The 26,900-nt window shown below is 40.7% G+C and overlaps 1 protein-coding gene across 1 annotated transcript; it reads left to right on the top strand.

Annotated features, from left to right (window-relative positions):
- Nucleotides 1–6,325: 6,325 nt before the first annotated feature.
- Nucleotides 6,326–12,283, top strand: CHCHD7 (coiled-coil-helix-coiled-coil-helix domain containing 7). Its single transcript, XM_021688267.1, has 4 exons — nucleotides 6,326–6,410; nucleotides 9,678–9,747; nucleotides 11,184–11,282; nucleotides 12,039–12,283. The coding sequence occupies exons 2-4, from the start codon at nucleotides 9,694–9,696 to the stop codon at nucleotides 12,141–12,143; spliced, it is 258 nt and encodes an 85-aa protein (XP_021543942.1). The 5' UTR covers nucleotides 6,326–6,410; nucleotides 9,678–9,693; the 3' UTR covers nucleotides 12,144–12,283.
- Nucleotides 12,284–26,900: the final 14,617 nt, after the last annotated feature.

Below are 26,900 nucleotides of genomic sequence, written 5' to 3' on the forward strand. Positions count from 1 at the left end.
TATTCTTTACTCACAAAGACATTTTTAAATTTACCGTGATTTTTATTTTATTCTGAAATTCTCATCTCTCTACTTCTTTCCTATCAATTTTGGACATTTTAGTCCATTCTTATATTCCCTTTACACACTTTCATTATTTAAACTCTTATTTTTAAAAGGCATCAAAAAAAACTTTCTAACACCTTCATAGTTCTAGGTTTTCTGTTTTTAGATTAGGAAAAAAATTTCACTTAAAAAAATGCAAGGAAATATTTCAAGAAAATTGCTTATCCTATTAACCTAGGACCTAATTGCCTAAATTCACTCACTTTACATATGCACACACATTTCTTAGGTAGTCATCTCAAATTCCCAACACACACTGTGGTTAGTTTTAATATCATGATCCTGCAGTAACTCTGTTTACAAGACATCCAGGGACTTTTAAACACTAACAATTTTAATGCAGTATCACACCACTTCATTTTTTTAAAATGAGAATTTATTTGTTTTATAAAAATGGATTTCTGTTTTCTGATAAGCATTAATAATAATAAAAAAAAGCAAAAGCCTTAACACCCTAAGGACAACAAACAACAATACATACAGAAAACAAAAATACCAAACATACAGAAAACAAAAATACCAAACCACCCTTGATAGTTCCCCAGCATCCTATCCTTGTCAATACCACTCTGGAAAGAGGAGGCAGGGACAGGTGTACAAACTGAGTAGAATGCAAACCACCGGACAGCAGGCCATGCGATTTAAAAGTAAAGATCAACTTATGCCTCTGTTATAATTTCTAGAAGGCTTTCATACATGTATATTTCTTATAACATCAAATGTTAATAACTATACACTAATACTTTTATAAAATATTATGACCTAAACATTTTCATTTAATTTCTCTTAATCAAGCTTGAAAATTAAATTTGCTAATGAAATATAAAAGTTGTCCTGTTATAAATGAAAAGCAGTAATAGAGTGGATATCAGGTTCAGGCATTTCAAAAAAAATTGGGCGCTGGAATAAATGCAAAAAGTAAAAATTAGCTACCTCCAAAGTGATCTTATCATAAAATGGAAAAGAATTCCCACACATGAATCCTAAAATCATAGTTAACTTTACAGTTTATCAATCTGATGTACCCTGCCCTCACATTTAACTTATTTGTAAATACTTTCACAAGCCTACCTAAACACTTACTAATTAGTTAAATATGCTGACTACATTAATTCCTGTTAAAATTAAAGAAATTAAAGGTCCACTTTTGTTTTTTCACAGTAACTGATATATATTCAAAGTATTTGATGTTTCAGGAAAGGTGTTTATCTGGTTCTTAAAACATTTAAAACATGGCTCAAGGGACAATTTATAGCCCTTTTACCTTTAACATATTCACTATCTTGGATTTTGTTGAACACCTTCAGTTGTTTTTTCCTTCTTCTGAAACTCTTCCCTTACTCAAATAACTAAAGAATCTAAGATGTTATCAACACAAAGAGAAAAAATTTATATTTATTCCCTACACATTTGGAAACACATCAAAAAGAACGAGTATTCCAGGCAGTGTAAGTAAACTCATTCAGCAAAACTTCTTTTTTTCTTGGGTTTGTGTGTGTGTATATATAAATGTGTGTGTAACAGGTAATTTTTTGTATACCTTAATTTTCCAAAGAACAGAATTCTAAATAAAAAATATTAAAACATTCCTAGAATGAACCAATATTTTGATTACACAGCTCAAGGGGCAAATGATTATTGAAACAAAACTTAAAAGATGGCTATAGATACATGTTTCAGTTATTTGGCTTTTCAAATATCAAAGACAGGAGCATTACATTTCATTTAGCAAACAACAATTTAATCCTTAGAAAGGAAAATTTCCAGAATACCAACCAAAATGTGTATAACAACAATCAGGATTATGTTAAAAATGAAGGGAAAAAACCCCCACCTTTGTAGGATATTAAAATACAAAGAGTACCCTTAAAAATTTTAAACTATATTGATAAAAGCAAATTCACTAATTTATTTAGCTGTAAGATGTCTGTTTATTAAAATATTTTGGTTATAATAAACATACAGATATGGAATTTTTTCAGTACTAGCCCATATCTATAAATTATCTTCCACAACAGCTAAACTCCTTATAGAACTTCGAACAGCAGAATTAGGCATATAAATTTCAAGTAAGAATCTCAAAGTAGGAGGTTTCTCTAACTCTAACTGAAATAAAGATTTTGAGTATACAATATCCTTGGATTATTTCTGTAAATTGGTATAATTTAGTAGTAGCTTCAGAAAAAGTATGTTCAACAGACATTCTATCTGAGACATTTAAAAAGCTCAATACAACCAATTCAAGTTAGATATTATGCTGTGCCCTATCTAAATAAGACTCTAAGGAATTAAAGATTATATACTTTGTGCACTCTCAGTGCAATTTCTTATTCAGATAAGCAGCTAGTTGTGTAAAACCCAAATACATAGAAACTTTTATACCACCCTTTGTGAGAGAGGAAAAAAATCACAACACCAGCACTTTTATTTAGGTTGACAATAAACTAATCATAACTTGAAGTGTCCAAACAAACTGAGTAACTCAATGGTCTACTGTAACTGGAAGAAATATTTTTCCTTCACTTTTACAGAAACTGAATTTATTTGATATTAGTATGTAGTCTGTCAAAGTGGCAACTATTCAAGATCTAAAAGTCTCATTTATTTTCAACACAGAGCCTAATTCTGACTACTTATAGGTAATGTACCTTTCTTCAGCCAAAATACAATAAAAATGTAAAAGAAATTTCAAAGGTTGTATAAATATTAATGGCATTCTGACACCCCTGGACAGATGATTATTTGGGGGAAGGGAAGTTTCTCTTTCCCATTGATAGTTTAATCACTTCCCAATCAGTTTTGATTTAACAGTGGTTCATGGGAATAATTTTTAATGAGTTCTTAGAAAGGTGTAATTGCTTCCAAAATCAGAAACCACAAGATGATGTACTCAAACACTACACCGATGTAATGCTGTTAGGGAGGTATTTACAGAAAGGTGCAGATAGGAGCTCAGTTGTGAACACATGTTAACATACAATGGGCTTCAAAACAATAATCTGTTTGTACAGTATGGAAAGTAAAAATATTCTGTATAAGATGTGTAAAAATCCAGCTCTAATTTTAATCTATTTCTATAACTCATAAAAAACAAAGGAAAATAGGCATTTATTGCAAAACTCCATATACCTGTGGAAAATGGAGCACAAGTAAACTGTATTTGAGATGAACCTTAATCTCAAATAGAATTCAGCTAACAACTGACATATTTTAAATTTTGAAAATATTGTGACAATGTCAACCATCAGAGTCAACAGTAGTATATGATCAGTAAACATTTCCTGTTAAATAACACAAATAAATTCAACTTAAAAGATGCAAACTGATAGGTCTCAGGATTTTAAAACCTTTTAATTTCAAAGTAGCAGAGTTACAGCACATGTATAGGATGGGCTTTAAAAATGGGTATACGTAAACTTTTCCATGGTGTTGGTGTATGTGCTTTTTTTTCCCCTTAAAGAAATGCCTACTGCTTACAGTGTAAAAGAATCTCCACCACTCTGTCTGCAGTTTTCAACCAGAAGTCCTCAATGTACCTTGAGCCAAATTGAATATTAGGTATTTTACAGCTTTTACAAAATGGCTGTAAAATCACATTATGGGCATACACAGCTCTTTGATCTTGCTGCACAGAATTCATAACTGTTCAATAATGCTATACCATTACACCACACACCTTAAACTATTTCCATTTTTCCACAAATCCTTCCAAAATCAGCTTCCAAAGCAAAGAAATGTAACATGAAAAGTTCCTGGGAGGCTTGTTACACAAAAGAACAGCTTGGATACAAACTAATCTACACAATATCCATCTTCTGTTGAGCCTGTTTATCCCTCCTTTCCCTCTATCCCTCCTAAAGGTGGGTGCACTTGAGTAATGGAAAGAGAAGGCTCTTCCACCACCACACCCTCCCAGCACCTCTGCCTTTGGTCCTCAGACAGTGATTCTGTGCAGGTGATGAAAATCATAAGAAAAGAGAAGCTGTCCCTTTAAAATGCCCTGCTCTGTCCCACATCCCACGTGGAACCAACATCAGCAGCACTTTCCCATTAACTTCAATGTGATGAAAGAGGCACCATCCTTTTATATACGTAAAACCAGAAAACTTCAGCTTAATATTCTTTACTGAGGACGAACAGGTGAAGCAAACGGGTCAGGAAGGGAGAAACCAAGCAACTCCCACCCCTCCCCAAAAGGTGCTCCAGTCCTGCACTCCAGTCTCTCTGTGCAACATCACCTCTCTACCCCTCCTCTGTAGAGCCCAGTTTAAAGAAAGGAGGGAGCCACTAACAAAACCTGAAACATAAATGCGACGAAAATGCAATCTAAAGCCGGAAAGGTTTATTCTTCCAATCACACATATTAACTCTATTAAGAAAATGGCATCACTTTTTTTTCCACCAAAAAAAAAAAAACCCACCCCGCAAAGATCATGAAAAGAGTTATAAAATAGCAAATATAGTGTTTATCTTATCTCAGATCAGTCCACATTACCAATAAGTTTAGCAGTTTCTGCACTACCACCTCCCCCCTCCCTCCCCCTCCTTCTCTTGCATCGGATTTTCACGTTTTCTCATTGTCGGTTGAGTTATAAAAGGCTTTTGCCCTTCGAAAGTTTTAAAAAATAAATAAATATTAACTCCTTGGTCCCTGCAAAGTCAAAATGGACTTCAGGGGAAAGGCGGTTCATACTTTTACCTTTAGCGAGAAAAGGGGGAGCATCCCGGATTTTTAGGGATTTTTTGCGATTTTTAAAAAATTTTTATTTGGTTATATGCCTGAGTTCTCCCTCCATTTTGGTTGTTTATGATACTGACAACAAGCTGTCCCTGCTCTGTGCAGATCTCCTGCTTTCATTTAGCACCCCCTCCTCCTACCCCCCCCTCGCAGCCACACATCCAGGGCTCACACCTCCCCGCAGACCCCGCACCCCGACCCCGACTCGCCCACCTGAGGAAAGGGCAAAAACAAATTCATTCTCCAAAAAAGAAAAACCTCTTTTGAAAAAGGGGCAAAGTTACCCCAAGTCACTCAAAGTGCCCCCCAAATATTGCCGACTGCGGGTTTCCGCCAGGCCCTTTGGGAAGCGACCTTCCCCCGGGATGTTTTGGTGGAAAATGCGGAGAGTTTACTCTCAAAACTGAATTTATATTAATTTTTCCCTTATTTTTCGGGTCTCTAATGTCTTCCGCTCTCGCTGCTGCCGCTGCCGCTGTCACAATATTCACAGCACCAGAGAGGAGGAGGAGGAGGAGGAGGAAAACTTTTCAAACTTTCCAGACCCTGAATAAAGGGTTTTTTTTTTTTCCCACCGACCTCACCTTTGGGTCTCCAGCCGCATCGCCCCCTGCCCTGTCAGAAGCGACTTCGGGAGTCCTCACACCCCCGCTTAATTATTTTATTTTATTTTTTATTATTATTTTTCTCTCTGGGGTCCTGAGCTGGGGCTGAGAGTAGCACAAACTTTTCCTCCTCCTGCCGCCGCTGCTGCTCCTCTGCCCCCTCGGCTAGTCCCATAATTTAAATAACCCTGATATTTCTCCCGCTAAACGCCTCTCCGCCGCCCCGGACCCCGGGAGAACTCACCGCGGGGCTTTAACATCCTCCCTCCGGCCCGTCCGCCGCCTTTACACCGCCCGCGGAATTTCTAATAATTTTTTTCTCATATTTCGGGCTGGACGCGGCGGGCCTGGAAATTGTTTCCTTACGCCTCTTTCCAGCAGCCATTGTAGTGTATGCGCTGCCCCTGCAGCCCAACTTGCAGCTGCCGCTGCCGCCGCCGCCGCCGCCGCCGCCGACGTCGCGCCCACCGCCGCCTCCCCCGGCCTGCTCGGCCGCCGCCCCCGCCTCCCGCCGGCCCGCCCCTGGTCCCCGCCCGCCGATGTGCCCGCCCCCCGCGCGCGCTCCGCCCCGGGGCCGGCCACTAGGCGCCGCCGCCGCCAGAGACGGGCCCGCCGATTGGACCGCGGTGCTGCCCGTCAAACCAAAGTGTTAAGAGGCGGGCCGCGGCGCGGGGGGCGCGCGGGGCGGGGGAAAGGGGCGGGGCCGCACGATCGGCCCCGCCCACTCCTCCCGCCTCGGCCCTCCTCCCGCCAGCTGGGGGCGGGGCGAGACCCGCCCGCCCCCGCCCGGCAGGGCCCGGCACGGCTGTCAGTCTGGCGGCGGCGCGCGTTGATTGGGCTGGCGGCCGCCGGGGAGCGGGGGCAGCACGTTGGGATGCGCGCTACTTAAGGTCCAGCTGCGTGAGCCATTGACGTGTTTGGAGCTGGAGACGGCCTGGGCGCTGGCGAAGCGGTAGCCCGAGGTGAGTGGTCCCCCGCCCCTCCTTCCGCGGCGGCTCCGGGGATGCGAGAAGAGAGGGGTGCAGATGGGCCACCGCGGGCCGGAATTCTCTCTCCTCCGTCGTGAAGCCGCTGCCACCAGGCCCTGCCTCAGCGCAGGCCCTTTCCTGTCGCTCCTCCTTTCCACGACCCGGTTTTATTCGGGCAGGAGACGAGGAAGGTGACCTTCGCCCTCCCTGGGCACCCCTAGCTCTTCCTTCACCCTGCTTCTCAGCCTTTGGGGCGTAATTGCCAACCCCCACCCCCAGTTTTCCTCTCCCCCTGCCCCACTCGGCTCCATCGGAGGTCAGAGCAAGGTGTGTTCACCTGTGCCTGTCGTCCACCATTAGACGGACAGCATCGCGGAGAGGCAGCAAGGCCGCGGACTCACATCTCCAGTTTGTCCATTCGACTGCCCCGCCCCGCTGTACCATGCCGACTTCCTGACCCTGCCTTTCTGCACCCAGCAGTGGGTTAAGGGCTTTTAGGTTCTCGCATAACGTGTTTCAGCTTCCTGCTAGTTGCATTTGCGTTTTATCAGAGCCACAGACCCTGCCTTAGCTCTGACCAGCATGTGGGCATGGACGTGTTCAGTAACGTTCTCTTCTTCTTCCCTTTCAAAGCTAGTTGGAGAGTGGGGGTGTGAACTGGATGGGAAGGAAATCAAGACATACTTTTTAAAGCAGTTTGCCTTTTGGAGAAGATTTTAGAGTTATTCCTCAACTGTGCTGTGCTTTTGAGGCCCATCCTTCAAATCTTTGGTTTTCTTTCTGACTGTCCTTTGCAAGTAGAGCTCTGTAATATTTGTTTAGTGCTTCAGAAAGTAAGCAGATAAGTCCTTTCTAGCAGAACACTCGATCTTTCCTTTAGCCCCTCTCCTCACTGTAAATTGACATTTCCTCTTCATTTCCAGTTGATACGTGAGGATTCATGCAAAGAAGGTGTAATTTAGAAATCCAAACTTGCATTGACTTGTGGGGTAGAATCCGGAAGGGAAAGGAAATGAAATCTGAATAAATTCATGGTCCAAACCTGATTTGCATATATGTGATGTTACCTAGATGTTATTTTTAAAGAATTCTTGACTGATGATAATAAAATGCAGTGAAAGTACACTTTCATGTAAGGCACACAACCAGAGTTTTGTCTATGTCTGATCATTGTTGAGATTATATGTCTAAGGAATATGAACAGCGAAGCAGAGTTCTATGTTCTTACATCATAGAATGAATGTCAAAAAGAAGGGTGTGAGTTTACTTAGTACCATCATCTCTTAGTAAGAAGTCAAGCCTGCAAAAGAATTCTGTTCAGGAGAGGAAGAAGCTTCTAGATATAATTGAATAGCAACTTTAATTTCTTTTTTACCTAGATGCTTCTGTTAGCTAGGTATATTCATGTAGTGTTCAATGGTAATCAGATTAGAGGATTCCTAAAAGTTAAAGGATCCTGGAATGACTAAACTTTTCTCTCATCCTTCTTTGCAAAGATTGATCTCTTTTAGCCTGGACATCCTGGTCTCTGAACTGGGTGACTCTTGATTGCAAATACCACCACTTTTTAGGAGCTTATGGGGTTTGATTGATTTTTCCTGAATGTACCTTATTTCTCTTAACATGACTGATATTTTTTGACAGTGTCACTTAGGGAAAGAAAAGTAGAAACCACTTCATATAAAAATTCTGACCTTTCTTGGGTTATACTGACTGATGCAGTCTTCTATTGGGTGGTGTTGGTGTAGGTCATACTGCATTATTGCTTGTTTCTCCTTCCATCTTTAGGTGGAAGATGGTTAAGCTAGAACAGGATTCGAGAGTACAAGTTAGCTCAGCCCCTTAAATTTAGTGCAGAGCATTTAAAAATGTTTGTGGGTGGCTCATCAATAGCATACCAATATACTGAAATGAAAAAATCACTTTGAAATAATTAACAGTTCATTGATTATTGTTTTTCTTAATTTTCTCTTTTCCTTTCTGTGACATGTCTTCGAAGATAATAGGCATGCCAATTTCAGTTGAACTGCATTATTATAGAGAGCGGTTGTCCTGGAATATAGTTGACATATATGAGTAGTGTGTGAATCACACTACTTGACTTGGAATCACTAGGTGGCTCTTAGGGAACTGTGTTCATCTTTAATCGGTAAAGACTTCTGCAGAGCTCCATGTGTAAGGCTTGAGTTGGAAGATTAATGGACCACAGTAGCATTCTGTGACTTCCTTTAACCAAGGGAAGTATCAGTTAAATAAAGATGCCACTGGAGGTAAAGTTTCAGTTTTTCTTTTTTAACTTTTCAAAATGCCAACTAAGCAATAACTGTTTTTTAGTATATTGACCACCCTGGTGCTGGCTACAGAGTACACAGTTAAGTTTAGTAAACAAATGTTTTTGCTAATGTTGGGTTGTACTAATTATTCCACACTTATTTTGTATGATGATCAAATGTATAATAACGAAGTAATCTTTAGAATGCATGCTGTATTTGGGGCGCCTGGCTGGCTCAGTCAGTTAAGCATCTGACTTTTGATTTCTGCTCAGGTCATGATCTCAGGGTCCTGGGATCGAGCCTCATAGCAGGCTCCCCACTCAGCAGGGAGTCTGCTTGTCTCCCTCTGCCTCTATACTCCCCCCTCTCCCTTGCTTGCACATACTCGCTCTCAAATAAATACATAAATATATTTTTTAAAAAAGAATGCATGCTGTATTCTTAGGGGTTTTTTTTTTTTTTTAGTATATTTAATAGCTTAACCTTTAGAAATAAAGATAAACTGAACTATAACTGAACTATCTTCCTGGACATTATAATCAAATTTCAGTGGATGAATTTAAATATGGCCCTCATGCTGAGGCACCATGGCAATGCAAAGGAAAAACCCAACCAAATATTTATTCTCGTAAAACAGAGGACATATGAAGTTCCTTACTGGGATAATCATTATGACAAAATTAATTTTTTTTTTTTTAAGATTTTATGTTTTATTTATTTGACAGAGAGAGACACAGCGAGAGAGGAAACACAAGCTGGGGGAGTGGGAGAGGGAGAAGCAGGCTCCCGTGGAGCAGGAAGCCCGACGTGGGGCTCAATCCCAGGACCCTGAGACCATGACCTGAGCCGAAGGCAGACACTTAACCGGCTGAGCCACCCAGGCGCCCCGACAAAATTAATTTTTCAAGTACTCATGGGTCTAATGAGATGTATTGATTTATTTTCTGTCATTCACTGTGTAACTCTTTTCTCCAACATCTGCCTGCAGTAAGAAAACTGTTAGGATGCCCATGGTAGCACGAAGGCTGAGAGATCCTGACATAAACCCTTGCTTGTTGGTAAGGTGGTTTGCTTTTAATTTTCATGAGTGTTAACTTGGTAAAACAGGCTTGTTCCATTTTTGTGGGCATCTGTTTTCTGTAGTTCTTGAATAAAGTTATTTCTATACAAAAAATATTCCTGGCCAGTGTATCTTTATTTCACTAAACAATTTTAGGTATTCATAATTTAGCTAACAAAGATCCATCCCTTTGAAGTTTCCATTTGTATAATTTGCAAGCATTTACTAACCACTGTAACACCAGACAGGGGTATGTAACACCAAGGAAAATCTGTAGTCCAAAAGTGGCAAGTAGCAAAGCCTATTTTTCAACTGCCGCTGAAATTTGTGTCTTAATAGCAATAATTTCATCCTGTCCTTGAGAACAGGGGCTATAATAGAATTTGCCTATTTAAAACCTAAAGCTTTCCATAGAGGTGTCATGTACACAAAATGTTTTGTTGTAATAATAAGGTCTTATTGGCATTTATTTGGAATGACTAGCCATACTGACTTGTGGCCTTGTCACCCTGGAATAATGCAGTCATCAGACTGGTGCCATTCCCTGAACCTGTATGCGTTGTTCAAATATACACATTCGTTAAATATTTGGCATAGAAATTTAGCTTTGCTACATATATTAGCTCTGTGTTGAACAGCTTTATTAAGTCTCTTTAGATAGACCGTGTTTCTTAGATCTGTGAAGCAAATTACCTACCCCTTTAGTTAACGCTTTCCCTTAGATGACCTCTCAGAATCCTACTTTTCACTTTAAAGTTTGTTATCCAATCTACTTCCAGTTTAGACAGCTTAATTTTAATTCCCAAATGGCTCCTACCTTCCTTTGAACTCACAGCCCTGTGTTGCTCACTTGGGTTTTGAAGTGATACTAATGATATCTATTAAAACTGCATACACAATAGTATATGTACTTGCGTAGTGGAGGGAATGACAGCCAAAAATACATTGAGATGAGTGGTGTTAATTTAAGTTGCCTTGATGTAGACCAGTCATTAGCGACTTACTCAGGATCTTGAAACCAGCTTAACATCAGTCAGGTCCAAGGGAGAACTTGGAAAGGCAGGACAGCTGCACCCTGCGTCAGGAGACGGTTTTAATTCTCGCTGTGCAGGAGTGATTTTCAGCACCTTGCACCTTGCCTCAGCTTCTTTGTTAAACGGTTACCGGGATAAATTATCTCCGTCTGTGCTTGGGCTCAAGTTCCCGTGACCAGATATTCAGAAAACTGACCCAGACTATGAAAAGGAAGATGTCTGCCCTGAGCAGAATGAGTGCTGGGATGGTTGGAAAGATAATTCAGTTTCTGTTCATTATATGCTCATTAAAATGAACAGAAAGGAACGAGTTCATATTACCTGCTTTGGGGGGGAGCGGCTTCAGAAGTTTAGGATCCCATTCCACCCTCTTAAATGATGCCTTTCTTACATATTTAAGGAATCTGATGCTTCTACCAGGTGTATGGATGAAAATAACTACGACAGGGAACGGTGTTCCACTTACTTCTTGAAGTACAAAAACTGCCGGAAATTCTGGGTAAGCCTAGCTTGGTTAGCTTTGTGTTAAAACTCCACTCTTTGGCTTGAAACTGAAGCGCAAAATTAGTGAGTACCCACAATCCCTTCTTAGTGATGACTGGGGACACTTTTGACTCTTCTCTGCGTGCCTTGAAGGATCCTTGAGGGCTCTTACTGGCTGCCTCCTCCTCCGGGCTGGAAGAACGCAGGTCTCATATAGGTGGATCTTCCTATGGATATTTAAGAGCAGCCCTAGAACAATGACCTTGTTATAATTTTAGTTCACCTGGATATGAACAGAATGGAGAGCTTGCTCTGTCATAACACATTTTAGGCTTCCATTTCTGCCTTCTCCTTTCCCACTGCCACCCATCATTGTTAAAATGGTCCCATTTTTCTTGAGACATTGGTATATGATTTGTGTTTCTGAGCACTGCATCCAGCCACTTCCTTTCCCTCTTCTAAATTAACTTTTGCTTTCATGTGGCAGTTATTTAGTTGATCCTCTTGATGGACTGGACTCTTGTGCTCTTGTCCTTAAAAAGTATATATTCCCATCCCAATTACCGTCAACATAGTCCTAGGGGAATGATCACTTCTATTTAATTAATTTGAAAAATATTGTCTGAAGTCCTAGAATTAGTTTTTTGGTTCCTCTTTACACATGGTTTTTAGAATTTCCTTTTTGAGGAAGTAGTGGCCAATAACTGGCAAATGATTAGCATTCAATACATGACTGATTCGGGTTTCTTCTTCTTTTTATACCTATGTGCAGAATTCTATCGTGGTCCAGAGAAGACAGAATGGAGTGAAGCCCTCTATGCCTACAGCAGCAGAAAGAGACGAGATCCTGGGGGCAATGGGAAAAATGCCTTACTGACTGTTTGCATTAAAGTTGTTTATTTAATTTAGAAGCAGTTAACGAAGATTACTGTAATCTTGTAGTCCCTTAACCCCTTTCAGGCCTTACCCAGACCGATCTTGAATTCCACAAGGGGAGATAAAGTTAAGTTAGCCTTGCATCCTGTGTGTTTGCTCTCAGTGCCAGGGTGGTAGACTGCCAGTCCTGGCCGTACCATGCTGCTGTGCTCACACGACTTCCCAAAGGTAAGGGGGCATTAGGAAAGGTGATAGGAGGAATGGGACTTTTCACCTGGCGGTGGAAGGAAGGGGGTATTTCCAAGGATGGGAGATGATGCGAGCAACAGTATGATGGGAAGAAACCTCAAGCTAACTTTGGAGAAGTGGTCTGTAGAGTGTTCCACCTGGAGTTTAAGGTGGTTGGTGGAGTGGCAGAACAGAGACTGGGAAGGTAAGTTCGGGTGAATGTATGGTGGGCCTCGAGTCTCAGGCTCAGTCTAAAGTAAGACCTCCATCCTCACTTCATTCCTTTTATCTTTGCTTAAATAAGGGTAGTACGTTGACTGGGTAGGGAAGCAGGGGTGCAGGAGGGTCGTCTTAAATAAATGGCCTGCAAAAGAACTGTTCTTTTTTTTCTTTCTTTCTTTCTTTAGGGAAAGGCTTTAGTTAAAGGATTCTGTGACTAAAATCCATATATAAAGGCATAGTATTCTTGAAGCACAGTAATGGGAAAAAAGGGTGATTCTCTTAAAAGGGGGCATTTCTATTCGCAGGAAGAGATGGGCAAGGAAGGGTATGGAGGTTCACAGGTGAACGCACTGGGATGGGACTAGAGCTCCACTTTATTTTATGCTATAAACACAAGAATATTCAGTATGCTGATTGGGGTGGGTTTTGTGGCAGCTCTCATACCCACCACCTTTTAAAAATCCAGTTTATTTCATTTACAGAACAGTTTTAGAACCTACTATTTAATAAAATTTATACTAAAAAATCAATGAAAACAAATAGCTTTTGTCCCTTTTCTATCTGGTGCTGGATCAAGAGTATTATTTTAAAGGCTGCTGACAACAAACTATCCATCTCATTGGTGTTAGTCCAAAACCCAGGTCAGATGTTTTTAAACCATATGACCCTGATTGTTAAATGTGATTCTATTGGAATAAAAGATGGATTGTTTGAGAAATTCCTTGATTTGTATTGATTGCTCTAAAAATGATGGATTAAAATAGGACCTGACAAGAAACTAATACTTGTGTGACAAGCATTTCAGTATTTTAAGCATGCTGTTGAAGGGTTTGGAATTTCACTATCACCTCCTTAAATGTACCTACCAGTATCAACATTTTTTCTGGGAGCTCTTTCTCTTGGCCTAGCTCTTTTTTAAAAAAAATAACTTTATTGAGATACAATTCAGATACCATATAAATCATCCATTTAAAGTGTACAATACAATGGTTTTTAGTATATTGACAAACTTGTGCAGCCATCACCACAATTGATTTTAGAACTCTTCACTCCAGAAACCATAAGCACACATTCATTTCCTTTTAACACCTCCCTTTCTCCTCAACCTCTCCAACATTTAGGCAACTATTTTCTGACTCTAGAATGGCCTATTCCGGTCATTTATATGGATGGAATCATATAATATGTGGTCTTTTGTGACTGGCTTCTTTCGCTTGACCTAATGTTTTCAAGATTCATTCACGTTACGTGTATCAGTCCTTCATTCCTTTTGTTGCTGAATGACATTCCATTACATGGATCTACCACATTTTATGTATCCATTCATCAGTTGATGGGCATTTGGGTTGTTTCCACTTAGGGGCTATTACCGGTCATGCTGTTTCTTGAACATTTGTGTACAAGTTTTTGTGTGGTCATTCATTTCTTTTTGAATATATCCCTAGGAGTTGAATTGCTAGATCATATGGTAACTATGTTCAACCTCTGGGAGAACTGACAAACTACTTTCCAAAGTAGCAGCACTATTTTACCATGTATGAGAGTTCCAATTTCTCCACATTCTCAACACTTACTATCTGCCTTTGATTACAGTCATCCTAGTGAGTATGAGCTGGTATCTCAATATGGTTTGATTTGCATTTCCATGAAGGCTAGTGATGTTGAGCATCTTTTTATGTGCTTATTGGCCAGTCATCTCTTCCTTGGAGAAATGTTCATTTAGATCCTTTGCCTGTTTTTAAGTTGGGTAGTGTATCTTTATTTTTGAATTGTGAGAGTTCTTTATATATATTAAATATAAATAAATAAATAAATTTATCAGATAGAGGTTTATGAATGTTTTCTTCCCTTCTGTGGGTTGTATTTTCACTTAATGGTGTCCTTTGAAACACAAATTTTTAAATTTTGATGAAGTCCAATTTTTTCTTTTGTTGCTTTCAGTGACATATCTAAGAAAGCATTGCCTAATTCAAGGTCAAAAAGATTCACATCTATGTTTCTTCTAAGAGTTTTGTAGTTTTAGCTTTTATATTTAGATCTTTGATCCATTTTGAGTTCATTTTTGTATGTGGTATGAGGTAGGAATCCAACATCATTTTTTTTTTTTTTTTTTGCATGTAGCTGTGCAGGTCCCAGCACCTTTGGTTGAAAAGGCTATGCTTTTCTCCTGTTGAATAGTTTGAACTGTCTTGGCATTCCTACTGCAAATTGATTGTATCTGCGGGGTGGCTTTTAAAATTGAACCCATTGAAAAACATGCTCAAACCACAAGAAAGGGTACGCAATGTTCAAAGGTCCAAATAATGCAAAAGGGTCTACAGTGTAAATAAATACGCCCAGACGCAGCCCATGTCAAAAAGTTTTCAAGGTTTTTGTGCGTATAAAAGATATCTGTATATTTGTTTTCCACAAAAGGAACAGCATAGTGTATAAGCTGGAGGTACTTAGCTTTTTTCACTTAGTGATATAATTGGGAATAATTCTCCACCAGTGATTATAGATTTTCTCCATTTCTTTCAACAGCTGCAGTTTTCCCTTGTATAGTTATACTGTCATTGAACCAGCCTTCCACTGACGGGTTCGCTGTTAGAGACAAGGTTGCAACAAGCATTATTGTGTATGGTTCTTTGCCTGTTCTGTTTTCATCTCTATAATACATTGCTAAGAATAGAATTTCTAAGTTAAAGGCTCCTGCATTTTAAATATTGTAAGTATTAGGGACATACCAGTTTCTACTTTAATGAACAAAGCCTGTGAGTGTTTCTTTCCTCACAGCCTCAGTCCCACTGGTACTTAAATTTTTAAAAAATATTATGTATGTATGTATGTATGTATGTATGTATGTATTAGAGAGAGAGAGGCAGGGAGGGGCAGAGGGAGAGGGGGAGAGACTTAAGCAGACTCCACGCTGGCGGAGTGTGAAGCCCAGCACGGGGCTGGATCTCAAGACCCTCAGCCCAAACCAAGAGTCTGACAGTTAACGGACTGTGCCACCCGTGTGCCCCCCAACTGGGTAGTTTAAAACCCTTTCATCCTTACAATTATTGAATGAAAAATGTAATGGGTGTACTTATTTCCTTTGCCCATTTTTTTTTTTTTAGATTGTTGATGTGAATGATTTGGGGAACTCTTGATATTGTAAGGAAACTACCTCTTTGTCATTTGTATTCTGTATGTTTTGTCTCTTAAAATTTCTGTGCAGTGATTTACATTTTAATGTAATTAAATGGACCGATCTTTTTGTTTATGGTTTCTGGTGCTCAATAAATACTAAATGAATCCAAGTACAAGTACTGCTATTACAGTTCAATTCTGCTCAACAAATATTTGCCAAGTGCCTATAATGTGCAAAGTGCTAGGCTAAACGCTGTGGAGGAGCATGCATGAATAAGTTACCATCTGGTCCTCAAAGAACTTCACTATGCTGTGTGGGAGAAGGAAGTGAGCACCACAGTAGGAGCAAGAGCAAACTTCTAAGAGGGTAGATACCTTAATAAACATGAAAGGACACATGCATGTGGGGTATCAGGGATTAGTCTTTACTGACAGAGACCAGAGTATATGAAGGAAGAAATGTAGACAGGTAGAGTAGGTTCACATTATGAGGGGACTTTAAACCTAATTCTGTATCTAAAGGAAAGCTATGAAGTGTTTTGTGATGGAGAGGGTCAAATCCAGTTTGTGTTTAGAAGAATAATGCAGGAGGTGCTGAGACAGGGTTTTACAATGATCCTAGATCACTGCAACTGTCTCAACTGTTTTCCTCCATAAATTCTTGCCTGACCCCAATTCCTTCACTATGCTGCAGCCTGGAGAGTCTTTCCAAAATGCAAATACAGTAATTCCCGCTTAAAATTCCAAGACCTATTCATTGCCTCAGGACACATGTCCAAATTCCTTCCCTTGGTTCACAAGTTCCTCTAAGATCTGGGGACATCTGTGAAGGGCGCAGACTTGAGGAAGTGGGGAATGGGTCTGCTTTTGGACACAAGACCAAGCCTGTGTCTTCAAGGACCTTCCATCTCAGTGAGGGAGGCCGACGTGGAAATGTGCGACTGTATCCTGTCCCTGCGGGGTGTCTTGCTGCCACCTTCTCCATTGCCCGAACAGACCCAATTTTCGCAACTTGAAAAGTGCTGCCGTTAAGTCCTGCTTTCAGGTTCAGCTTACATGGATTGTCTCTACTACCCCTTGCTAGCACCACCAGTCTGATTAATGTCACCTCTTCTTCATTGCTCTCCCATCTCTCTGGTGACACTCGCTGAGTATTCCCTGGGTAGCTGCGGACGTCACCAGGCGTGGTAACACTGGGCAAATAAAGTCACCTAGACGTTCTTTTAATTTCTCACTTTCTGTTTTTATTTTGCAGAATAAGGAAACGAGAAATGTGGCCTGTCAAAGGCTTTATTCTGAAAAGGAGCTACATACAAGGAGGTGGGTTTGGTTTGCTTTTCAGTTGCGAACACAGGAACGGTTTTCCTTGACAGGTTTAAGATGCGGTTTCTATGGGTGGTCGAGCGTGCAGTGGTCAGCGTGAGCTCCGCCTCCCGCCCCTTCAGCCTCGGCTAGCCCGCTGAGGTCTCTCAGGGTGCTGGGCTCTGCCCCTGCCAACCGGCTGGAGCTCTCGCACACTGAAACGTGACGTCTGCTTCACAGCACCTGCTTTCTTCCCAGAAAGCCTGTACATCTACATTTAAAAAGCTGTTTGTCTACAAAAACCATCACCGGTCTACCCAGCAACGTCACCCAGGAGCAGGGGCTCGATTTGTCGGTTTCTTCTAGCACTACGTTTAGCATCCACAAATAAATCGGCTTGGGACCACCTCCGATTCCTCCGCCGACACTGATAGCCCTCCAGAGAAACGAAAAGAAAGCAAAGGTCACTTCACAGCGTTGTACTCCAGTATTGGCAGGAGGAAGGAAAAGAAGGCAGCTTGCAGGGACCTTTGATGTGGGGCGGGAGGGGGGGGGACCTGCTGGGCCTGCTGAGGGGCTCAGAGAAAATATGGGAGTGACTTCATGGGCGCAGGGCGCTGGCTCTGGATGGCAATGAGCACTGAAGAATAAAAAATAAAAGATTAGTGATGATGAAAATAAAGCTTCCAATGTCAGAACCTACACCAAAAAGTCCCGCTTTGTACACAAAAGTAAAACACGACATGATTGGAAACAGCATTATGCCGGGAGTCGAAATATCTGGGTTTGAGTTCTGGCTCTGGCACTTACTGTCTGTACAGTAAATTGCTTCAGCTTTTAGAGCCTTTCCTATTGTGAATATATATATATTTAAGATTTCATTTATTTATTTGTCAGAGAAAAAGAGTACAAGCAGGGGGAGCAGCAGGCTATCCCCCGAGCAAGGAGCCCAACCCGGGACTCGATACCAGGACCGGGGGATCAGGACCTGAGCTGAAGGCAGATGCTTAACCTACTGAGCCACCCAGGCGCCCCGTGAATAGGTATTTTTAAAATGCCCTATCTTACAGGTCATCGTGAAACTCAAAAGAAGATTTCACACGTGTTGTGCAAGTAGATATTAATATTTGAAATGCATTTATAAGAAATAGCTACACTGGGGGCATCTGGGTGGCTTAGTTGGTTAAGCGACTGCCTTCAGCTCAGGTCATGATCCCCGGCTCCTGGGATCGAGCCCTGCATCGGGCTCCCTGCTCCACGGGAAACCTGCTTCTCCCTCTCCCACTCCCCCTGCTTGTGTTCCCTCTCACGCTGTCTCTCTCTCTCTGTCAATTAAATAAATAAATAAAATCTTTTAAAAAAAGAAAAAGAAAAAGCTACACTGAATTTATTTGTAATAAGTGAAAGCCTAGCTAATTCTTGGTGTATTTCGGCAAAGCTATATAATCTCAATTACTATAACCTTCTCAACTTGATCCCCTCTCTCAAAATCCCCGCTAGAATAACTCCCCAAACTCCCATCTGTGCTAGAAGCGATGATGAAAAGCCAAATTGATTGTTGTTTTGTTTCACTCCTTCACTTTTATAGTTTCACAATATAATTTGGCCCAGAATGTTCTCTCCTTATAATTTTTTTTTTCTCACTCACGCCCATACACTACCCTAGATGCTTCATATACACCTGAAGTCTCCAATAAGCAAGAACAAGAAAATTCATTTGGGAAGAGGGAGATTGTAAAAAGAACTGGAAACATTTACCAAGTCACTCAGAAGAAAATATTATCCATCAGCGTTCAGGGCATGACATGCATGAATAAAACTACCAGCTAGATTGTCCCTCTACCCATGAACAAGAGCCCTCTCCTTTCCCTTCCCTTCGAAAACTGTCCTCCATTCCCTTTAGGGACCACCTCTTGCTCTTCTGACACCCTGAAATCTTCGTGTGTGTCAGCCGTACCCCCTACTCCTATTCCCCAGGCCACTCTCCAATCTCACACGCAGCTTCCCCTCTTTGCACCTTCCCTGTGTCTTGGCACTCTGCGCAACTCCGACTCTGTCCCCGATTATATGTTGGTGCCTATCATTTTGTCCCTGCATTGTACACATAGGTTGTATCAGTCACGTCTTGCACTGAATTGCAAAAGCAGAGACCGTTATGGTCCTTCACACTTGCACAGCACCGGGCAGTTTACAAGGTATTGCCAGAAACACGATCGGATTTAAAACCCACCCCAACCCTGTGAAATCGGCGTTCTCCTTGGCTTGCAGATGGGAGACTAAGACCCCTCATAGCTTAAGGAACTTGCGACTGAGTGCGGTTATCACGTCGCCTGCCCCCCACGCACACTCCCGTTTTCCCTGTGGTGGACTCTGCTTCCTCAGTGCCTTTCAGTTTCTTTGCGGCCCCTGACTGAGGCTATTATTCAGGTTACTATTCATTTTGCCATTTAGCACTTATTGAGTCTGCACACAAATAAAAGGCTTCTGTAGGGGATGTAAAAGTGAATGAGAAAATTTATACTCTAGGAGGAAATTTACAAATTAATCAGCATCATTGACTGTATAGAGGATTCTCTACCAAACCTTTCATTGACTCTAAAGAGTTCTTTCAAAATGTTTGATTCTGTGTGCCCTGTCAACCCTGTCTCTGTTTCTGCTCTTGAAGTGATAGTGAGATGTGACATTAGTGAGAAAGGACAGTGCTCTTTGTCATGAAATAGCAAGGGAGAGGAACACAAAACGTCCGGGTGATTTGCAGAGTGGATTTTTTTTTTTCCCAGGATAAAAAGGCTGATTTTGTCATTTTGTTGTACTGAAGAACTTCCTGACACATACATAGCCTCCTTAAAGACTCGGAGAATTGTGGATTGGGGTGGGGGTGTTTTCAATTTATAGTTCATGTATTTGGCAACTGGAGTGTCATCTTGTCTCTCTGTTTCTTTCATTTCAGATGTATATGTCATCTTGTAGAACAGCATTCCAAACCCTTGACAGCTTCTGTATATAATTCCCACTTTTGAAGAATGTCTTGCACAACCTCAATAGACTACATTTCTTTACCTCTTGGGAAAACAAAACCGAACAATGACGACACGACAACGAAACCCGGACTGGTTAATTTCTTCTGCAGTCCTGTCAACCACAGGGTCCACGGTTCACAGCCTTTTGATCCCTAATATCTAGCACAAGAGTGTTTGGAGTAGTGTTAGGGTCACTTACCTCTATCTCTTTTAAAAAATCCCTTATTTATAATTTTGGTATGGGGGAGTGGAGAGAAGATGTGAAAAGCTGTGGAAATGAGGTATAGTATAGGACGTGTGCGGCTGGTGGTTGAAGGTGTATGCTTTGCTTTGTACTGGCTAGATTTATACCCCCACTTCTTTCTAACTATCCTAAGCTATCCTAAGCCGTGGGCCTTGGACAAACTGCTCACCGTAAAAGTATCTAATTCTGCAATGTAAAATACCAACCTCAGAAGGTGGTTGAATTGAATAAGATGATATCTGTAAAAAGCTTTAGCACAGTGACTGAAACATAGGAAACCCCAATAAAGTTTATTTTTTATTCTCTATTCCTACCTTTTCAAGAGAAGGAAAAGTAAGAAAAAAAAATCCATTCAAATAATGGGGTTTAAATTTTGAAAATCAGGGATCTTGTACTTTGTCTTTTATTTGCTGGAATAGTAGATCAACACTATCTACTTCCATGTTGTTGAACTCCTCATATTCTCAAGTAGAACTCTTGAGTAAGAGTTTTTTAGTGCTGAGTGATTGCCAACCTATAGTCATTTTACTATCTGGGTATCTCTAAGGGAAAAGGTCAGATGCATAAGATTGTATGGTTTGGCAACTCAATAATCTTCACAAAGACAATAGCATATTTACAAAGATGGAGCATTATGTTAATCTGAATAGAGACCTTTCTCCTGAAATGCTTATGGCTCTGAGGTTCTGAATATATCCCTAAACAAGAAAACATATGATGGGGTGGGTTTGCTTAGAAGGGGTGAATAACCACAAGTGAATGAATTATATTTTGAAACATAAGACACTTGGAAGAATATGGGTCAGAATGGGTCAAAGAAATGGGTGTGTTTTGATTAGATTAAAGTTCTGGGCCACAGGGATTGTAGAAGAAAGACATGAACAGAGTTTAGAATTTTGCCAGAGTTCAGCACCCAGAGATGAGGAAAGTAAGCAGGGAAAAGATTGAGCAGTCAGGAAGGAAGTCATCATGACCCGAGTGTTAGAGAAGTACCTATCTTTTGGCATTTGTTCATTTGTACAGCAAATATCTATTGAATTCGTGCTATAGGTACTACACTGTCCTTAAGGAGATTTAAAGCAAATGAGATTTATTACTGCACAAAATAGGCAAAGACCCCTGCTCTCCCGGGACTGATCTGATTAGAGAGAGAGGAAGAGAACTAGCAATAAACACAATAATGAACCAGATAGCATATTAGTAAGTTCTAAGTGCTGTGAACCAAAGGACCCTGAAAGCAGAAGAAGAGGGAGAAGCAAAATGGGATGTCGGCGGGCAGGGGATGTGTTGGGTGTGGCAAGGACCCGGGCAACAGAGCGCAGTCCTCCCTGGTGGTGCTTCAGGCCACCACCCAAAGGGGTGACTTTGCTTCTGTAATGAACATCTCCTGGGTTTTAGGATGTGGAAGTAAAAGAGGGCATATGAATGTCCCAGTGAGAGCAGGAATAGGCTTATAAAGAACTTGAAAATCACATTGATTGAGGAAATGAAAACGCACCAGTGAAAAGGGTCAACACTTTCCAGGATCCAGGCAGCAAAGGACAACAGTGGGGGCAGGACCATGGGTAAGTGCAATGAACTTTAAAACTACGAACAACAAGGGGTGACTAGGTGCTGTTGTCATACATAAAAACTCATATCAAATTGATGTCCCATTATAAGCTCTTTGGATACTCATATTGATTAATGTATAATTTTGTTCTCGTTTAGAGTCAAATTCTGGAAAATGGATTTTTGTTTCACAACATCAAAAAGAAAAAACATGGAGTCCAAAAAATAAAATAAGCAAAGACCGTGCATGAAGTCTTTGAATTCAAAAACACTTTCAATTTTGAATCTATAGAATACTAAACACCTCTGAAGAAAATCTCTCCCCACAGGGCATCCTAAGATCCTAGGTGAAAAATTCAAGTAGTTGTCCGTGGCCATCTTGTCAAATACCTAGATGATTGACTCCGTTTCTCACTTTTCTTCAGGACATTGCACTGTGTACTCACAGTCAAGCTTGGAACTGTGATCAGTAGGCAGGTATAAAACAATGAAGATACTAATTTGAGATTGGAGATTGAGACCTCCTCAGGTAGGAGAAACAAACACTTTCCCCTCTTTTTGGAAACATGCTGTCCATGCCTGCCAGAGGCCCTGCTAGGCTTAACACATTGTGTGTTGGACCTGTGTCTCTGACAGAGGAGAGCAAACCTAATAAATCCACATCTCAATATGTGGAGGGTCCCTGTAAGCCCCAGGGAGAATTTGATAACTTCTGATCTACTGCTATACATTCAGGCCATACTGGGGCACTTCTCTTCAATTCCCACCCCTGCACCAGAGAACCAGTTCAGGAGAAGTGGAAGAGCAAGGGCCCTTGTAGCAAATTCTGAGACCTTCTTGGGGTCACCTGCAGTATGAACGTCTTTGAATTGGAGGACATGATAGGAGCAAGAGTTCTTGGAACTACTTATCTACTTAAACAGAGCTTCTCTCCTCTGATGCTTCAAGCTGGTGCTTGAAATCTCACAAAATAATAAAATAATATATCCCTTATTAGAATATGCTGGAGGCAGAGTTGTTTCCCTGAATGAACTGAATGAATGAGACAAAATCACCTGTATCCTTCAGAACACCTGTGATATCCCACCCACACAAGAAGTTGCTCAAGTCAAAATATTTCACAATATTCCAGCCAAATTAAAACAATGGAGACAATTATCCTATGCTCTCACTGATATGTGGAATTTGAGAAATAAGGCAGAGAATCATAGGGAAGAGAGGAAAAAATGAAACAAGACGAAACCAGAGAGGGAGACAAACCATAAGAGACCCTTAATCTCAGGAGACGAACTGAGAGATGCTGGAGTGGAGGGGGTGGGAGGGATGGGGTGGCTTGGTGATTGACATTGGGGAAGGTACTGTGTTGTGGTGAGTGCTGGGTGTTGTGTAAGACTGATGAATCACAGACCTGCACCCCTGAAACAAATAATACATTATATGTTAATATTTAAATAAATAATAAATAAAAAGATTCCCATGTCACAAATGAGGAAACTGAGGCACAGAGAGGCTAAGTAATGGGTCTAAGACTCAAAGCAGCAGACTTCTAGCCCCAACTCCACCCCCCAAAAAAAAATTAAAAAAAATAAAAAATAAAACAATGGAGACAACTGGAACATGTAATAGGAACTATGTGTACCAAAGGAAAAGAAGAGTCTGGATGCCTCCATTCTTAACGCCGGCAGGCAAACCCAGAACACAGAGGTGAAAAATAGGCATCTGATGTTTTCAGCAATTTTTTTTTTCAAGTTTGGGGGATTCTTTGGTAGCAGATTTTCTGGACATCAGAAAGGGGAGAACAGGAGGCATCAGGGACAAGTGTGAGACAGAAGTAAGCAGACAGAGCCAGGGGCACGGGAAGCATATTTAATTTTAATTTGAACCTAAACATTTTTACAGAGATGTCAGGGTTTGTTGGCTTAGCTTTGTAACTCTGCTATGAGTTGCAATTGTTCCATAATGTAACAATGAGGAAATGTTTCATGGAATTGTGTTTTTCGCCTTCAGCTTTCCCTGCTTCCGTGCAAAATGTCCAGAAAAAGTTTACTCTGTGGTTTATGCTAAACAAATTCAGTTCAGCCCCCAGGTATGATTGCTCCATCAGCCAACTGAAGTACTTATTTTTAACAGTGTATTTTTGACTTTAAACACTTAAATCCATTGTGGTTTATCATGTCAATATATGTTTTGGCGGGAGCGCAGCTCGGAGAAGGCCTGGTAAAACTCCTTAAAGGCGTCTTTGAAAAGCTCTTGGGGCAGGAGCAGGCCTCCTTGTTCTCAGAGAAGATAGATCTGCATCTGAATACCTGAGAGCATATTCCGCAACTGCCTGTCCTTCCTCTTCCAGAGCCAAATCCAGGCCCAACGATGGGGTAAATGTACTAACCAAATAAGTTGTTTTTCAGTGAGTATAAACAAAACCCAAGAATTCGTGTTTGTGTGGGTGAGTGAGCTCACATTTTGAAATAAGAACAAATTAAATTTGTACCAGGACTTCAATTACAATTCAATTCCGAGTTTTCCCTCATCTGATCTCCAATAACAACCTCAAAGACAGGCAGGGCAGCTCCTAAGGTTCCTATTTTCATAGATGAGGAAATAGATAAAAAATAAATATTCAGCAATAGTCCAGGGCCACAGTATTCTGTCCAAGATGGTAGATGGAGGGGCAGTTAATATACGATGTATCTGGTTTTGTTTCAACTTCAAATCCAGTGTACATCTATTATATAATAGTGCTGCTTGAGAATCAATTGACTGCAGGTAAATACTTAAAATACTCATAATATTAGACCAGTGAAAATTGTTATATTAGAACTATTGGCAGGAGTTTTTATTGTTTTTATCAGTGTCCTGACTATTACAGTGGCACAAGAAAGATTTTTAATAAAGTCAGAACACACAGATCAGCTCAGGAGGGAAAAATGTTTCCTTGTCTAGAATACTACTAGATAACATGTTCTTTCAGTTCCTCTAGAAAGTTCTTTCAAAGGTCCTTGCGCCATTCAGAGAAGATGGGTATTTGTGATGAGCGCTAGTCAAAGATGGAAACATTCATTCTGCCAAAAACATTTTTTGGGGAGATATTCCACTGTTAATAACTACAAGTTGTCTCCATAATAAAGCAATATTACCACTGCTGTTGCTCATGCTACATTTCCATTAGTAATCACAATAACTAATATTTTTAAATGCTTACTATGCACCAAGCACTGTGCCATGCACTTTCTGTGGATACATTGCTTTTCTTTCTCACTTATTCTTCATGACAACCTTCAACCTTACATTATAGAAGAAACACCTATGACTTGGGGTTAAAATGACTTGCACATAGTCACCTAATTAGTATGGGATGGAGGCAGGATTTTAATGTATGCAATGTAATTTCAGAGCCCACAAGCCCAAATGCTATGCGACGTTGCTTTCTCAGCAACTGCTAATAACAGTAACAATAATAATAGTAATAATAACTGAAATGTGTTATCAAATTTGTCATCAAACTTGTTTTTACCAATGATCTAAATGAGATTTGAAGAGGTGAAATGATTTGCCCATGTTCCCATGGCTAGAAAATTAAGGAATACGTATTTAGATTCAGATAATCTGATTTCTAACAAAGAGATATTGAATCTCCTGATTCTACTACTCCTCCTTCCTGTGAATGATCTCATAAGTTAAACTGTGCATTTAGATTCTCTAGAACAAGGGTCTCAGACCTTCTGTCCTTCTAAATCCAAATTCCTAGGTTAGGAATTCTCAAACTTTTGAATTGACGAAGGATCACTTTCATTCTTCTGGAATGCTATTGGTTACAAAAGAGCTCAAGAGACCTGGAAGGTGTAGAGTTACAATAAAAACAAAAAACAAAAAACAAAAAAACCTTCTAGATGATTGGGGAGGTTTTTATTAAGTGTCAAGATCCAAGACCTTGAGATTCAAGGAATTACATTCTTGTTTGTCTTGAAGATGCTGCCTACCTGATTAAAAAAAAATGTTATATTTGTTTTCATGAGAGAATATTGCAAAGGGGATACATGATAGCAGGTTCTGCTGGAACCCGCAGCAGGGAGGTAGGGGGTGTGCATGTTGGACCCCATCCTGGAGGGGTGAAATGACTCCAACACCATAAAGATGGCCTTGTATATGATGTACCTAGGCTGACATGCAGTCCCAGAGGCTTAGAACAGGGCTGAAATGTGTGAATCGATGCCAGAAGTCAAACATGGCCTTGCCCTTAGTAAGAGCATGGAGACCAGCCTAATACTGACTGATTAGAAGTGTTTCATGGATGAGGACATATGGCAATGAGACACCCACTCAGACATTCTGGGAGTGAACCACCATTCTGTGTGATCTTTTATTTTTTTATTTTTATTTATTTAATTTTTTAAAAAGATTTTATTTATTTATTTGACAGAGAGAGACACGGCGAGAGAGGGAACACAAGCTGGGAGAGGGAGAAGCAGGCTTTCCGCCAAGCAGGGAGCCTGACGCGGGGCTTGATCCCAGGACCCTGGGATCATGACCTGAGCCCAAGGCAGACACTTAACGACTGAGCCACCCAGGCACCCCTCTGTGTGACCTTTGACAAGTCATTCAGCCAGTCTCGTCTTTACTTTCCTCATCTACTTCATAAAAAGTTAGACTTGTTGTTCATCAACCCTTCCCTCCTCACTGAAATGCTCTGATCTCTAGTCTAGACTCGTAGACCCTGCTTTGAGAACCATTGATCTAGTAACCTAAAAAAACTGACCATACTTCTCAAGATGTTGAAAGTATAAAGAAAGAAAAGCTTACTCACTGCTAGAATTTGGTTTCAGAGATATTTGATCACAGCATTTGGAGATGTGTCATTCATCCATCCCTGGTCAGAGTGATGGTCAACCATTTTTACTAAGTCATTTATTATCTCATCCTATAATTACTAGTCTCCAATCACCTAATTCTACTCTACCAGCTTGTGTGAGGGGAGTCTTACTCTTCTATCTTCTGCATCGAAGCCCTAAAATAAACCTATAATGCTCGTGATCATCTTTCATTCTGTTGCATTTCAAAATTTTTCTGCTCCTGATTTTCT

This window comes from Neomonachus schauinslandi, chromosome 4, assembly GCF_002201575.2.
Source record: "Neomonachus schauinslandi chromosome 4, ASM220157v2, whole genome shotgun sequence".
In the NCBI taxonomy this organism is placed as follows: Eukaryota; Metazoa; Chordata; class Mammalia; order Carnivora; family Phocidae; genus Neomonachus; species Neomonachus schauinslandi.

What these genes read in the sequence shown, in the direction of transcription:
- CHCHD7 (XM_021688267.1), top strand. Translation starts at nt 9,694, where the DNA reads ATGCCCATGGTAGCACGAAGGCTGAGAGATCCTGACATAAACCCTTGC. An exon ending in ACATAAACCCTTGCTTGTTG is followed by an intron (nt 9,748 to 11,183) that starts GTAAGGTGGTTT and finishes TACATATTTAAG; the next exon opens with GAATCTGATGCTTCTACCAG. An exon ending in AAAACTGCCGGAAATTCTGG is followed by an intron (nt 11,283 to 12,038) that starts GTAAGCCTAGCT and finishes ACCTATGTGCAG; the next exon opens with AATTCTATCGTGGTCCAGAG.